Raw genomic sequence first — 17047 nt, 5'->3', positions numbered from 1 at the left:
AAAAAAAAAATGAGGGGTCTAAAACGGATTTTTTTTATAGGCCCTGTATTTTGAAATAAAATTTTTTGAAAAACAACCTAATTTTTAGGGACATTTTTGAGTAGTCTTTTATTTTTTTGGAATTTTTAAAAGTCTGCAAAAAATCTCAAATTTATAGGAAATATAGGTTTTAATCATGCGCATGCATGAGTTTTTTGCATAGGCCACTTTTGCTAAAAGTTTAAAAGTTAACATTTATAAACTCATTTTATGAACTTTTCAAGTTTTGATAATCTTTTTACTTTGAAAATTAACTAATTACAGAGTCTAAAATTAGAAATAAATACAAGAAATGGCGGAACGAAGTCCGCCGGGTCAGCTAGTAACTTTATAATACATTGGTAAGCCAAGCAGCACATGTGTTGTCGAAAAAAATTTAGCTGTTGCTGACTACATATTTAATACCCTTTTCAAAAATGTAAGTAAAAGACTTACATCAGCTCTAGTTTCTTAGTTTCAGCAAAGTAGATATAAAACAGAAAAAAACATGTATTTACTTAGAAAAACTTTATTTAAAAAAATAAATTAACCATTAGTTTCCAAAAAAACTTCGTTTTAAGGCTCTCCTCTGGTGTGCTGACTTTGGAAAATGACGTATAAGAGACCAACAATAATCGGACATCATATTCGTATCCCAGAAACCCTGGTATAAAGTTATTACATCCTCTATGATTTTTGAGCAAAACACACTTACTTCATCTTAAGATATCTCGACCTATACGAAAGATATCGGAAAGATTTAACCAGATTTTGAAAGAAGAAAAACAGGAAGAAAAACAGGTCTTTTAGAAACCGTTACAATTTTAATTTTAAAAAATTTTCTTACATGAAAAAGAAAAACGTCCGAAGTAGTCAAAAAAACGTTTTTTTGCATTTTCTAACGGTAATATTTCAAAAACGCGAGCTGCTAGAATTTTTTTGACTTCGGATTCGAGTTCAGCACACCGAAAACCTTCAGAAAAGTATATTTTGGTTCCGGCAAAAGAACCCTTGTTAACCAGTGTAATTAATCATAACAAAAACATTACTGTTAAAAAAAGAGCCAAGTTCTCCTATGTTGAAGTTATGCTGGCACAAAAAGTAGTGAAATGTAAAAGTGTACCAAGTTCTAAAGCTTGGCTTTAAATTTGTACAAGTAAAATGTTGATTGTTTACTTGGCAATTTTTCAAATAGCTATAAAAATTGGTAATTTAAAGAAAAATTGTCAAGAGAACAATCAACATTTTATCTATACAAATTTAAAGCCAAGCTTAAAGTGGAGCTTTCTCATGATATAAAATTTTTTATATGTTGTCATTGAAAAAAATTGATTCAATAGCGTGTGAAAAAAAAATTATAAGTTTTTTTCCTTTTTTTGATGAAAATTGATCGTTTTCGCTTTTTTTCAAGAAATATGTACGTACCTATGGATTCAAAAAATGTATGAAAAATTTAAAATATTGCAATCCACAGCAAAAAAACACAAAAAATTACATTTTTTACTGTCATGAATCCATTTGTTATCTATTGTATATATTAAAGTTTGGTTTTGTGTACGTTCGCTAACCGGCCACACAGACTGACTCATTTTCTTATTTTTTTTTTTTGAAATCAAAGAGGCATAAGAGGAGAAGGTTTAAGGCAAAACAAATTCAAGATTTTATAGGGTAAATAGGGGTGACACGACATTGAAAAAAGAGGCTATTTTCTAAACGGTAAGTCGTAAAGAGTTGACTTTTTTTAAATGATAGACAAATTTATTCAATAGTTAAAAAAGGTATTGAAAAAATTCAAAAAAATTTCAAAACCAAGTTGTGAAGATTTTTTTGCAGTCATAGACCTTCGACAAAAGACTAATTAGAGGTACGCAAAATTTTGCACAGAAATTTGAGTTACACCATGAGAAAGATATTTAAAAAAAAAAATGAGGGGTCTAAAACGGATTTTTTTTATAGGCCCTGTATTTTGAAATAAAATTTTTTGAAAAACAACCTAATTTTTAGGGACATTTTTGAGTAGTCTTTTATTTTTTTGGAATTTTTAAAAGTCTGCAAAAAATCTCAAATTTATAGGAAATATAGGTTTTAATCATGCGCATGCATGAGTTTTTTGCATAGGCCACTTTTGCTAAAAGTTTAAAAGTTAACATTTATAAACTCATTTTATGAACTTTTCAAGTTTTGATAATCTTTTTACTTTGAAAATTAACTAATTACAGAGTCTAAAATTAGAAATAAATACAAGAAATGGCGGAACGAAGTCCGCCGGGTCAGCTAGTAACTTTATAATACATTGGTAAGCCAAGCAGCACATGTGTTGTCGAAAAAAATTTAGCTGTTGCTGACTACATATTTAATACCCTTTTCAAAAATGTAAGTAAAAGACTTACATCAGCTCTAGTTTCTTAGTTTCAGCAAAGTAGATATAAAACAGAAAAAAACATGTATTTACTTAGAAAAACTTTATTTAAAAAAATAAATTAACCATTAGTTTTAAGGCTCTCCTCTGGTGTGCTGACTTTGGAAAATGACGTATAAGAGACCAACAATAATCGGACATCATATTCGTATCCCAGAAACCCTGGTATAAAGTTATTACATCCTCTATGATTTTTGAGCAAAACACACTTACTTCATCTTAAGATATCTCGACCTATACGAAAGATATCGGAAAGATTTAAACAGATTTTGAAAGAAGAAAAACAGGAAGAAAAACAGGTCTTTTAGAAACCGTTACAATTTTAATTTTAAAAAATTTTCTTACATGAAAAAGAAAAACGTCCGAAGTAGTCAAAAAAACGTTTTTTTGCATTTTCTAACGGTAATATTTCAAAAACGCGAGCTGCTAGAATTTTTTTGACTTCGGATTCGAGTTCAGCACACCGAAAACCTTCAGAAAAGTATATTTTGGTTCCGGCAAAAGAACCCTTGTTAACCAGTGTAATTAATCATAACAAAAACATTACTGTTAAAAAAAGAGCCAAGTTCTCCTATGTTGAAGTTATGCTGGCACAAAAAGTAGTGAAATGTAAAAGTGTACCAAGTTCTAAAGCTTGGCTTTAAATTTGTACAAGTAAAATGTTGATTGTTTACTTGGCAATTTTTCAAATAGCTATAAAAATTGGTAATTTAAAGAAAAATTGTCAAGAGAACAATCAACATTTTATCTATACAAATTTAAAGCCAAGCTTTAGAACTTGGTACACTTTTACATTTCACTACTTTTTGTGCCAGCATAACTTCAACATAGGAGAACTTGGCTCTTTTTTTAACAGTAATGTTTTTGTTGTGATTTCACTACTTTTTGCAAGGTTTTGCTGTAGAACTTAAAATCTCTATAATTGATGAACACTCAGAGAAAATGGGCGGTTACCACGCCCCTTGTCTAAAACTCTCAAATTTAAAATTTTTTCTTTTGTTTAAACTACCAGGTCTACCATTCTACCAAATTTTAAGGTTCTACGGCAGTTAGAAATGCTCTATAATATTTGATGAAAATTCTGCAGAAATGGGCGGTTGCCACGCCCCCTATCCAAAATTCCCAAATTTTAGATTTTTTATTTGGTATAACTTACTAGCTTTACCATTCTACCAAGTTCAAAGATTCTACGATAATCAGAAGTGCTCTAAAAAATTTGATAAAATTTAGTGAAAATGGGCGGTTACCACGCCCCCTGGCTAAAATTATCAAATATAAAATTTTTTCCACCAAATTTCAAGATTCTACGATAGTCAGAAGTGCTCTATAATATTTGATGAAAATTCGGCGAAAATGGGCGGTTACCATGCCCCCTGGCCGAAATTATCAGATTTTAAATTTTTTTCTTTGTATAACCTACCAGCTCTACCATTCTACCAAATTTCAAGATTCTACGATAGTCAGAAGTGCTCTATAATAATTGATGAAAATTCGGCGAAAATGGGCGGTTACCACGCCCCCTGAATTGAAAATCTCGAATTTTCGATTTTTTCCTTTGTATACACCACAAGTCCTATCACTATGTAAAATTTCAAGTTTCTACGATAGCGGGAAGTTCTCCATAATTTCGATGGTCTGTCAGTGAGTCAGTTACGGTTTTCGCGATTTTTGAAGTCCTGTATCTCAGAAACTACTTATCGTAAGAAGCGGAAATTTTGTGAGGAATTTGGGTTAGGCCAGCTCAACAAATGTAGCGAGTTTGAATATTCTGGCATCTTTGGTCTGGAAGTTAGAGGGGGGTCGAAAATGGCTTGAGTTGTTTCCTGTAAATAAGGGTGTAGTGCCAAAGTTGCTAGAGAACTTGGCTGGGCACTACCGTGCCCCTTGATAGGAAGGTACATCATTTTCTCCCAAATCGCATATTTTGTTTAAGTTTTATGGCAAACTGTTTTATGACAACTTACAAATTTTATAATTAAGAAATTCCGTGCATTAAGAAAAGCTTGTTTCAATTATGGTTGCATGTTTGATATTATACACATACAGTATCATACGTTTGTATCAAAATTAAGTGCCTTGGGTCATTATTACCTTATGAAGGCGATTCGTGCAAGCCAATCATGATGTTATTATTTAGTCTATATATTTATCTACTTCATCAAGGTGTTAATGATTTCTGCTTTTTTCCTTATGACTAAGTAATGATTAGATTACCTATATCACTCATTATACAATCGTTTAATATGATTGTTAATTAGCTGGTAGTCAGTTATTTACAAAATAACCAATAAATAAATGTGAATAACTGTTTGTAGGTACATAAATGAACAAATTTTAATATACTTATTAAATATTATACTTATTAAAGAGTTTGAAGCAAATAAGAAATAATAATTGTTTTATGTGTCAACTGATTTGGTTTGTGAAATTTGATGTAAGCTGTTAGTTGAAATGAACTGTTTATTTGAGCTGAGCGTTAGTTGGGCTATGTTAAGTGGAACTGAGCTAAGGTTTAAAATGAAAATGATGGAAAACCATCTTGTGGCCTCTGAGAATTTGGTAACTTGGTCTTGAAAAATGTTTAAAAAAGATGTGAAAAGGCTTTTCACATCGCACCTATAGAAAACAACGAGAACGGGTCATTATTCTATATTCCAAAGATATGTGTGGCTATGTTTTTGCATATGATAAAAAAATATCGGTAGATATCTCATTTTTCTGATTTTCCAAATTTAGAATTTTTTTTTTTAATTCTGTAAGATTCTTTTAAGATTTCTGGATTTCAATATTCGTGCGCACTTTTATAATTAAAACAAAATTCTTTTACCATTTTGGAACTAAAATTTTTCGAATACAAAATGGAATACAGAATTTTGGAAACCGATTTTTGGCACATACAGAACTATGACCCCAACCCAAAAACAACTGTGGTTTTGAGTCTTCATAGTAAGAAATGGAACACTCAACCCTCCCATCTGTAGAGGCGATAATTTGATGCTTTTTTGCTTGTGACTTTAGATATATGAGTGGATGTAGGTACTATGGGGAAAGTTAAGTATTCCTGAAGAAAATATTAATCGAAGATACCAATAAAAAATGTTGAGCTATTATTAACGGTACCTGTTAAAAAACCATATTCTTGCTTTCTGATTTTCTCGTCATTGATTCATCCCACATAAAAGAAATTTAAAAAAAAAACAATTTTTTTTTTAATTTTCAATATTGGTTTTATCTATTGTTTTATCATTTCTTAAAGATTAGGAAAAAAGTGTTTTTTTAGGACTTATTTTACACAAAAAAAAAAAACTCCACGCAGCATAGCTCAAGTGCGTTTGAATATTCCTACTTGCAATTTGGTACAAATCTTAAAGCCGCGTCCATATTATGTCGATCAACACTGATTTTTAAATTAATTGCTTCTCATTTAAGTGTGGACGTGTAATTTTTCATGTTGAATGTTAGTGAAACGTCATTCAAATTCAACTGCCATTTCAATGTCAAAAAGCTGGAACATCGGCAACATTCTTTGATCTTACCGATTTCATTCGGGTGGCGTCCGGGTCAACAAAAGTTGAACAGCGCTATTGATCAACACGTCCACATTTGCTCCACTTTGTTGATCAAGCGTGTTGATTATCACAGATCAACATAATGTGGAAGTGGCTTAAGAGTTAAGAATATTATTTCGCCAAGAAACATATACTATACATTTATATTAAATTTTGCTATTGCAGTATAAAAAACCACTAATAACTTCAAATGCATGTTTTTTCTAATATTTTAAAAATCCCGTATAGTGGGACGTTGTGATAAAAGCCTTTTTCTATATTTATAGTACTTATTAAAAAAAAAATTATCATACGAGCTTGAGCGGAAAAATAATGAGCTTTGTAAAGGTGTATGTAATCGGTATTTGGAAAGAGTTAATTTTTATATCAAAACTTAATTATTTGAAAAATATGTCCCCCGAAAATCATGATTTATACATCTCTCTTTTTGATGGGTTTAAGACTCTCTCCAATAATGTATATGCAGAATATCTTGAGTCGATGGAAATTCGTCAATTCAAAAAAGAAGTCTGACGGCTATCCAGTCAACTTTAATTATAACAATAATATCTTAAAAAGTACTATTGAGATCTCTGACGCGTTTGCAAATAACTTTAGTCTTTTATTGATACCCCCATCGATATAGATATAGATTACTTCCATTATGTACGTGATTACCCCCAAGTTACATTTAACAGTATTCCAGTTAAGCTCGATAAGATCTCACACTGCCTTTCACTTCTTCATGATGATTGTTCTCTGGGACCTGATGGAATCCCTCCGATATTTTGAAAAACTGTAGATCCGTTTTAGCTCTCCCTCTTCAACACATTTTCGTATTATCTCTTAAATCGGGTATATTTCCAAACATTATGGAAAAGCGCATATATTACTCCTGTTTTTAAAAAGGGAGATAAAGCCCATATAACTAACTATAGGCCAATATCTAAACTTTCATGTATTCCAAAGCTTTTTGAGCAAGTTATTTGTGATAGTTTAACGTTCTACTATGTAGAAATATTATTTGTAATCAACAACATGGTTTCTTCTTCGCTTTAGAAAGTGGACAGCAACTCGACTGCATTTATACAGACTATTCTAAGGCTTTTGATCAACTTTCTCATGACATCGTAAAGTTTAAATTAAAAATGTTTGGTTTTCCTATAAGTTTTATCACTTGGATTTCTTCTTACCTTAAAAATAGGTCATATCAGGTGAAATTCAGAGGGACCTTCTCAAAATCCTTCATTGCCAAATCGGGTGTCCCACAGCATCCATATAGAAAGAATAGAATCAGTCCAACGTAATTTTATTCGTTTTGCCTTTCGGACCCAGCGTTACTCTCATGTAACATTTTTTTAAAAATTCGTAAAAAATATTAAATTAAAAAATTTTTTAGGTTACGATTGCTTAATTGAAAGATAATAATGCTTAGTTACTGGATTATTACAAAAAGTTAGTCAAACAGCATACCTTTAATTTTTTTTATCGAGAAAGGGACTGAAATTCACATTTTTTTTTTTTCCAAAAAAAATTTTTTTATATATGGTCATAATTTTGAAAAAAAGATATGAAAAATGTTAATGCATAAAGTGTTTTGTTTCTTTGCTTAGAAGAAGTAGCATACATTATAGTCTCATAAAAAGTTATTTTCTCAGTTCTTCGACTTTTTTTGGTGGTAATAGGCAGTGCATGTTACTTACATGTAACATGAGAAAAACACATTAGTTTTGCTATTTATTATTTTGGAAAATAACTTTTTGCTATTCATATTTCTTAGTTGTGATGTTTTTGACACGATAATACCGAAAAAACATTTTTTAATATTGTTTATCATAGCTTGGGTTCGAAAGGGTTAAAAGGCTTACCATGGACGGACCCTTTTAACCTTCCTTCCTATGAGCATCGAATCAACCTACTGCAGATCCAAACCTTGTCTCAAAGGAGAGTTAATAACGACCTTGTATTTATTCATCAACTTATAACGGGTGTAATTGTTGGGCCTGATCTGCTTAATTCTATTTATTTTAACTACCCGAGAGGTGCTTATAACTTTCGTAGCCCAGATTAAATAAAATTACCCCAACACCGTACTAATTATGGTATGCATGTGCCCTTAACTCGCATGTGTAAGATTGTAAATTTGAATACTAATCTGTTTGATTTTAATATTAATAAAACTAGTCTGAAAAAAAAAATACTAAAAACCAGTGTAGGTACCACGCTCATAAACTTTTTTTGTATTTGTGTTTGATGTTTACTGATTTTTTTTTCTCATTTAATGTCTTTATACCTAATTTTATGTACATATGTATATTGAATTATTTTTTTTCTCAAAACTCTTGACTATTAAAACATTTTTGTTTTAAAATTTTGACACTTTCTGGAAACTAAACATGAAATATTAAATTTATTTTTTTGTTCATTTTAGATTTTTTTTATTTTGCATAGATATAATAAATGCTTGTACTAAGCAGTCCCAATCTTTGACCTTCCTTTGATATTCGTATCACCATTCTCTTTACTTATTTAGTTCTTTTTAATTTGTTTTTACCTTCAAAAAACACTAAAAAGTGTGCAAATGACTTCGTACTCGGTGAAAATGGACCCCAGCGCGTGCGGTATCTAGGGGGGGGGGGGGAAAGAGGCGTGGGTATTATAAAAAAATGCATATCAAAGTATCTCCAAGCTCCAAGGCATCCAAGGCTGTTACAACCAAACAAAAAAGTATTTTGAGCTTTCCATTGTAACGTAGATGAAATTTTTGCATGTTTTTTTTTGTGTTTGAAATAGATTTATAGCGCTTCATTGTAATCAAGCGTCCACAAGTCTCAGTTTAACAAATATAGTTACCATAAATTAGATACATATGTTGCGTAACGTAAACGACATTAAATCAACCAAGTTTAAGCGTTTATTTTTACTTAAAACTTGATGAAAAGTTTGCCTGGGTGAATATACAGGGTGTCCCACAGTCACCGCCCCAAATGAAAACCATGGATTCCTGAGGTCATTTTAAGTCGACAAACTTAAGAGCTAATTTTCTCGTTATCGTCCCGTTTTCGAGTTACCACGGTTTTTATGATTTTTGTTCTCTTGTCCTTTAACTGGCCGTATCTTTGCCAAATTACGTTTGATTTGAAAGATTTTTTTTACAACCAATCAAGAATTTATTACAGTTTAAGTTTGTCTCAAAACTTTTTTTTCTGCGGACAACCGTTTCTCCACAATTTTGCATCAATTACAATTTTCTTCGTTTTTTAAGTTGTTTTTTACACTTTCATATCATTTAAGTCAAAAAAACACGTTAATGAGTATTCATTTTTTGTGCTTTTTATTAAAGCCCAGTTTATTTTCATAAAAAAAATAAGTTTTACTTCATAAAAAAGGCTACTGGAAGTAATTAAAAAAAAAATAAACAAACTGAGTGAATTAAAAAAAAAATAATTTTTAAATAAAAAATTAATTTAAATGAATTAAAACTTTTTCTGAGCTTTATCTATTTGTTCTTTTCTTAACCACAATAGCTCAGAAAATATTTTTAATTCATTTAAATTAATTTTTTATTTAAAAATTATTTTTTTTTTAATTCACTCAGTTTGTTTATTTTTTTTAAATTACTTTCAGTAGCCTATTTTATGAAATAAAACTTATTTTTTTTTTATGAAAATAAACTGGGCTTTAATAAAAAGCACAAAAAATTAATACTCATTAACGTGTTTTTTTGACTTAAATGATACGAAAGTGTAAAAAACAACTTAAAAAACGAAGAAAATTCTGTTTAATGCAAAATTGTGGAGAAACGGTTGTCCGCAGAAAAAAAAGTTTTGACACAAACTTAAACTGTAATAAATTCTTGATTGGTTGTAAGAAAAATCTTTCAAATCACACGTAGTTTGGCAAAGATACGGCCAGTTAAAGGACAAGAGAACAAAAATCATAAAAACCGTGGTAACTCGAAAACGGGACGATAACGAGAAAATTACCTATTAAGTTTTTCAACTTAAAATGACCTCAAGAATCCATGGTTTTCATTTGGGGCGGTGACTGTGGGACACCCTGTATATTTAGGAGTTAAAGCAGAAACACAATCACTCTTTGCCAGACGCGTCATCGCGTTACGTTGAGAAATCCTCCCCTTCAAGCAAACAAGTCCGACCTCGGTCCGAATCCGCTCCGCCTCAGACGGAGCTGAGTCCGACTTCGGCTCAGAAACGGGTTCGAAGGCGGCTCAAATTAGTATGGAAATTATAATCACCGCGAAGCCGATTGGATATGTATTGGTGTGGTGAAAATCTCCACTCCAAGAAAATGGAGCCGAAGTCGTACCCGAGTCGGAGCACCGAAAACCTACCAGAAAAAGGAACAAACAAAAAGAAATGACGCATTTGCGACCAAAAAAAGAACAATATATATTTTTTTTTTCGTTGAATTTTTTTATTTTGACAAACAAACTTTTATTTTAATCAGAATAAATACAATATAAACTTAAAATACACTAAGGTCCAATTTATTCACTCTCCATTATATTTAAAGTTGCCATTAAAAATTTAAAATCTGTCAAATCACATACGAATTTTAAAATTTCCCATTTTAAATGGCGACTTTAAATTTAATGGAGTGTGAATAAATTGGGCCTAAGTCTTTTAATTCATTTGTTGTTGCTGCTGGTTGTTGGTGTTGTGCAGAATTCTTTCATTTCGCTAATGATGGCGTCTCACGTAAAAATATATTTTTTTTTCATTTTTCAAACTTCCACTTCCCGGTTGCACATTGAAAATGGCGACTTGCAAACACATTTTTCATATTTCATTTTTCATAGTAAATTTTACATATTTTTGTATTATGATTTAATATATTTTAAAAACAATTAACTATACAAGACACGACAAGAGACACTTCACAAATGGAATAACAAAATGACGCTGTTTTTTTTTTGCCCTTGTCTTTCCTACGTTCTTTTTTCCTTTTCACTCTTTTTCACCACGCTTCTCCTTCGACTTTGTGTTCATACACAAAAAGTTGCAAGTGTGTGAGTGCAACCCCGTCTTTCTCGGTCGGAGGTCGGAGTGTCTTTTCTGAACTCCGTTTTCTTGCTTGAAGGGTCAAAGCGCGCTTCTGTCACTTTGACTTCGAACAGCTGATTGAAACATAAAATCTGCTGTCAAATAAAAAAAACAGTCACTCACAAAATTATTGGGCCAAGTCTTTATCTTGATTTAATTGTGGGAAAATGAAAAAGGATATTAATGTGTTTAAAGAATGCATAGAAATTTGTTTATTCATTAATCCTATAGTTATAAAAACAAAAGCAATCAAAATAAATTGTTTTTTACCCGTAAAACTCAGTCTACAACATCATTAAATTATTTTTGTTTTTAAAAAGTAAATTGTTTTGATTTAAAATATCTCGATGTCGTTTTTATGTGCAACATCTATAAAGAGAAATTAAAAAACACACCTAGTTTTGCAATAATTAATTTTTTTTTTATTCACATTTGGCGCAATAATTATGTGGGTGACTGTAACTATGTTTGATAAATGTCAGAAAGCGAGCAAAAGTTCAGTCTGGTTGAAATTTTGCTCGCTTTCTTAGACGGTGTTCACATTGGCCTCAGTCAACCGACTCATTTTGACGTCTTTGTGTTTTTTCTCACTCCCACTTTATGGCGAGAAAGAGATGGCGAAGTGAGGCAGAAATTTTAAACAGATTTAAAAATGTTTGAACTCTTTTTGACATTTGTTATTTTGACATTTGAAGTTTCCCAATCTTGCCTTAAGGTTGGAGCGAGAAAACAAATATTTTTTTTTTTTTTTACATTTTCCTTTGTGTTATGTCAACGAATATACTACCGTTATAAATAAATATTTTGAAGAAAAGTTGCAAACTCGTGTTTGATTTATTGAAAAAAACAATTAAGATGAGTAATTGGAATAGAATTCAAACGACACATTTAATTATGTTATACGAACAGCACCCCGTTTTGTACAATTCGCAGTGCGAAGATGCACTAAACCGCATAAAAAAGGTTGATGCATTCAAGAGCATCACGGAGGAGCTCAAAATATATCGACCTGAATCAACATTAGAAGACATTAAAACCAAAATAAAAACTCTTAGAAACCAGTACACTCGTGAAAGTAATGCGGTATATAAATCAAAAAAAAGTGGGGCAGGAGTCCAAGATGTATACACGCCAAAGCTCTGGTGCTACGATGAGCTTAACTTCTTGGACCAATTCCTAAAGTCAACATCTTCAGTTTCAAATATTACACAGGTAATTTTTATTTGCGATATAGATTCTATATGATGTATAATATTGCATTTTGTATCTTTTAGAAAAATCCATTCAATCACGAAGAAAGTCTGGGAGATGACACACTGGAAAATGAACCTGAGCAGGTAAGATCAATTTTCTTAAATTAAAAAAAGCAAACAATACATATTAAAATACGTAATTTTTTTTAAAGGAATGCAAGGAAAAGAAAAAGAAAACTGGCTTAGAAGTCCACATTACGAGGTCGTTGCAGGTTGCCGAGGAAATGGTTAACCATATGCGTAACAAAAAACAAATTAAGCGGTCGAAAGCCTACAATTTAGGTAAATTCGTGGAGCAGGAACTCGAAGACATTCCGGAGGATCTTTTCATGGATTCCAAATGGAAAATAATCAACATAGTTCGGGAAGTCCAGGAAAAATCCACCTTGCGAAACACAAAAAATACATTTTCAACACTGATATCAGACACACAAACACAAGATAAACACACCACATTCTCATCACCAAACTTTAATACTCAAAAAACAAAGAATATACAATCCACCCCGACGTACATTCATTCAAATACACACACACCTACTCCTTTATCATATACAGATACACAATCCAATTTTGAAGTACTGGACTTAAATTTTGAAGATACTTATTTACCGACTAATATAACAACAGAAACAATAAAAACTACCACAACACTAATCTTGAGTTCACAACAACAGCCTTCTGAACATGTTACATATAATCCAAAAAGTACATTCCATCATCCAAATTCACAAACAGAAACAGAAACTCCTTCACATTCAAGTTCACAATCCAGATACGAAACACTGAACTGCAATTTTAAAGATACTTATTTACCGACTACAGAAACAGCAAATTCTACCTCAACACTACTTTTGAGTGCACAAAACCAGACTAAACATGTAAACAGAGTCACTAACTCCAATATTAAAAACTATAGCTCAAATATTCAAAAAAGAAAAATACATTCCATACCAACTAACATAAGAAAACAAACACCAAACTCTTAACACAACACAACTTTCTAATTCACAAAAACAGGCAAATGTACCAAAAACGTATACACCTCAAGCTTCCAAGCCCATGACTCTTTTTATAAACACTCAACCACCAACAATCTAAGAATCAAAAGTTCCTAACAACTTTCTATATGAAATAAAAATCAATGAAAACATTAATCATAATCATATGTACCAAAATAAAATTCAACTGCCAATAAATTTTGAAGTTTTTTTTTATTATTATTATTATTATTATTATTATTATTATTATTATTATTATTATTATTATTATTATACATAAAAAAGCTTTCCCTCGTTATTAAAGTACAGTAAAACCCGGATAAGTACCTCACCTTTAATGCCCCATTTTGATGGGCACTAAAGCGGGTAAGGTACTTACAAGAACCCGCTTAAGTGCTCATAGGCAGTTATCTCTATATTTATTTAATAATAAAAAAAACTAAAAACATAATCTTCACAAAACAAAATTACTTTGAATGTTTAAAATAGCTAACTAACTAATTTCTACCTATGGTAGAATTTTAGAATTTTAAAGCGGTTTAGGAAACGAAGTTTTTCTTACAGTTCAAATTTGTTTCAAATGTGTACTTAAAAGAATTTTTTGCAAGTAAATTCAATTATAAAATTTGAAAAGCCAGGCAATTAAGCGGGGAAGGTAGTTAAGCGAAAGGTACTTAAAAGATCAATTTTATGTGAAAAAATGCTTAAAATTTTGGTTCTAAGAAAACAAAGGTACTTATGCGGGTTAGGCACTTAAGCGAGAGGCACTTATCCGGGTTTTACTGTACTCGGAAAAAATGTTTCGAACTTCTCCAGCTTCGTTGCTGTGTCTTCTAGGATTGCTTGTCCTATGTCCATCATCGTTTTCAACATTTGCAGGAGTTTCTGATGATCGGACGTTAATCTCTGTTACATAATTCACACTTTTCGTTATTAAAAAATTATGCAACACACAGCAGGCTTGTATGATTTTTATAACTTTTGGAGGTCTCAAATGTATATTTGATTGCAACACTCTGAACCGGTTTGATAAAATCCCAAAGGCATGTTCAATCGTTTGTCTGGCATGGCTTAGACGAAAATTGAAATTTTTTTCCGATTCACTGTTGGTATGATATGGGAAGGGTTTCATGAGGTGTTTTTCCAATGGAAACGCATCATCCCCAACAATGACATACGGCAAAAGTCTATTATTGCCGATAACTTTATCCCTTGGTAAAAACCTATCGGCTTGCAAAAGGATTCTTGCAAGGTCACTGCGACTCAGGACACCTCCGTCGCTGATACGTCCATTGCAGCCGATATCCACAAATAAAAATTTGTATTCTGCATCGCACATGGCCAACAAAACGACACTGTTGAAGCCTTTATAATTGTAGTACAGAGAACCATCCGTTTTTGATGCTCTGAAAGCGACGTGCTTTCCATCCAAGGCACCTATACAAAGCGGAAAGTGCCACCGAGCTTCAAATTGATTGGCAATTTTATTCCATTGCTCACCTTCGGGAAACTAGAGAAGAATATTTAATTATTATTACACAATTCAAATTTAATTACAATTCCTTACTTGCAAATAGGTTCCCCGCAAATTTTCATATAACGCCTTACAGATCTCTGGGACTCTTTCAGAGAGGAATGCCAACGAAATTCTTGATTGGAACTCCAAACTTCTGTATGATTCCCCTGTGGCCAGGAAACGTAGCACACACGATAAACTTTCATTGGCCGAAATTGCTGGCCGCATTTGTGTGTCCTGCCTCTCAATGCTGGTTTTCACCATTTCTAAGAGCTCCAAGAAGCAGTCCTCGTTCATTCGCAAATAACGTCTGAACGAGTCCTTATCTTCCAGCCTCAGCTCTTGGTGGAGCAAATGGAAAGCGCCTTTTTCCTTCCGCCTAAGCTTCCACAGCTTCACCCACTCACTTCTGGTTTTTTTTTTTTTTTGTTTTTTTTTTTCAAGGATACATAAGGCGGTGGTATTTACTGCACTTATGTATGCCAAAACATTAGCTTCATTATCATCACTTGAATTTGAACTCATCTTTAATAAACCTTAATCGAAAACAAAAATATTTTGAATTGTAAATATTGTCATATCAACTACAAACGTCAAAATGAATGTTGAGTGTTCACATTACTTTTGTGTCTGAGCACGACGGTGTGGCCTTACGTCAAAATGAGTCGGTTGACTGAGGCCAATGTGAACACCGTCTTACGTTTACTAACGTTTGTCAAAAAAAGCGTAAGTAGTCATTGTGGGAGGTTACACAGATTTCGTATGGTTGAACTTTTGGCAGTTGTCAAAATCGACGGCAAAGCAAACACTTGTTAACTCTTGACAAAGAGTTATCTGCCTCTAAATAAGTTTTTCATTGCAATAAATCCCATCTATTACTCTTTTTCCTAATTATAAAAAGTAACCTTTTTTCACGGAATGCCCCATTTACTGAAATAATAACCATAACCATAATTTTAATATAAGCAAAAAACAAAAATTGCTTTCGTATTAAAAAAAAACTGGATATTGAATTCTTTGAAATTTTGGTTTTAGAATTAATAAAGACTACTACTACTTTATAAGGAAATAAATTTGCATATTTGTTAATGGAGCTCGATTTCATTTAAGGTAGGTACCCACATATTGATGTTTTTATTTCTTTGAAGAACCAATTGGATGTTGTTTCAATTAGTTTTTTTCATTATAAACTTACCAAATTTTCAAATTTTTTAGCAACTTAATACAAGTTGCTAAAGTGCATTTTATTTTTTTGTGTGACTGATGTGTGATCAATAGGCGTTTTTCTTTTTTAGCCCCGAGCGGGGAACTGAGCTGTCAAAAAAAGAACTGTGTTATGGCGTTTTTAATTGGCAATCCGGAATTGTTCTTCGAATCGGAATCCCATTTGAACAGTTTTTTTTTTTTTATTCCGAAGAATCTGAAGTTTGGTGTGAATGTATTGGTTGAGTTTGATATGTGTCACATATATTTCTATTCACGCCAAATTTCATTTTCAATGGGCAGGTTCAGAAATGTTAGGAACTAAATATTTAGGTAGGTAATTTCTCGGTCTCTGATTGGTCAGCTGTCAAAAAAAATCTTTCCAATTTAGGTAATTTTATTGGAAAGCTAATTGGAAAGTTATGCAAGAAAATTTTCCCTAAAAATTTAGGAAAGTTTTTTTTGTCAACATGACAGCAGATTGTTTTGAATTAAAGAATTAATTTAGCAAAATTAAATTTATTTGTTTGGAAAACGAGTAAAAAGTGCATTATCGGTTATAATTAATATTATTTATTCATTAAAGTTAAGTGAACTTTGGTGTCTTTCCCATGCGATCGGTAAAATACTTAAATAAATTTTGAAATTTGACAATAGCATCATATCCAAACTAATTTAGTCAATTTCCTCAAATTTCCGTTCGGAAAATGACGTTGCCTAAATATCTAGTCCCTAATATTTCCTGAACGTGCCCAATATTATTTTCCATTTTGATTATATTTTCTATAATTTTGTATCAAGGGGCACGGTAGTGCCCAGCCAAGTTCTCTAGCAACTTTGGCACTACACCCTTATTTACAGGAAACAACTCACGCCATTTTCGACCCCCCTCTAACTTCCACACCAAAGATGCCAGAAATTTCAAACTCGCTACATTTGTTGAGCTGGCCTAACCCAAATTCCTCACAGAATTTCAGCTTCTTACGATGAGTAGTTTCTGAGATAAAGGACTTCAAAAATCGC

General features: G+C 31.8%; 1 protein-coding gene across 1 annotated transcript; it reads right to left on the bottom strand.

Annotated features, from left to right (window-relative positions):
- Positions 1-13418: 13418 nt before the first annotated feature.
- Positions 13419-16425, bottom strand: LOC129918227 (putative nuclease HARBI1). Its single transcript, XM_055998632.1, has 3 exons — positions 14873-16425; positions 14089-14815; positions 13419-13429 (listed from the first exon to the last, which is right to left on the bottom strand). The coding sequence occupies exons 1-3, from the start codon at positions 15344-15346 to the stop codon at positions 13419-13421; spliced, it is 1212 nt and encodes a 403-aa protein (XP_055854607.1). The 5' UTR covers positions 15347-16425.
- Positions 16426-17047: the final 622 nt, after the last annotated feature.

Source organism: Episyrphus balteatus, chromosome 4 (assembly GCF_945859705.1).
Source record: "Episyrphus balteatus chromosome 4, idEpiBalt1.1, whole genome shotgun sequence".
Lineage (NCBI taxonomy): Eukaryota > Metazoa > Arthropoda > Insecta > Diptera > Syrphidae > Episyrphus > Episyrphus balteatus.
Note: the sequence above shows the minus strand (reverse complement) of the source record. Positions and strands in the feature narration are given on the sequence as shown.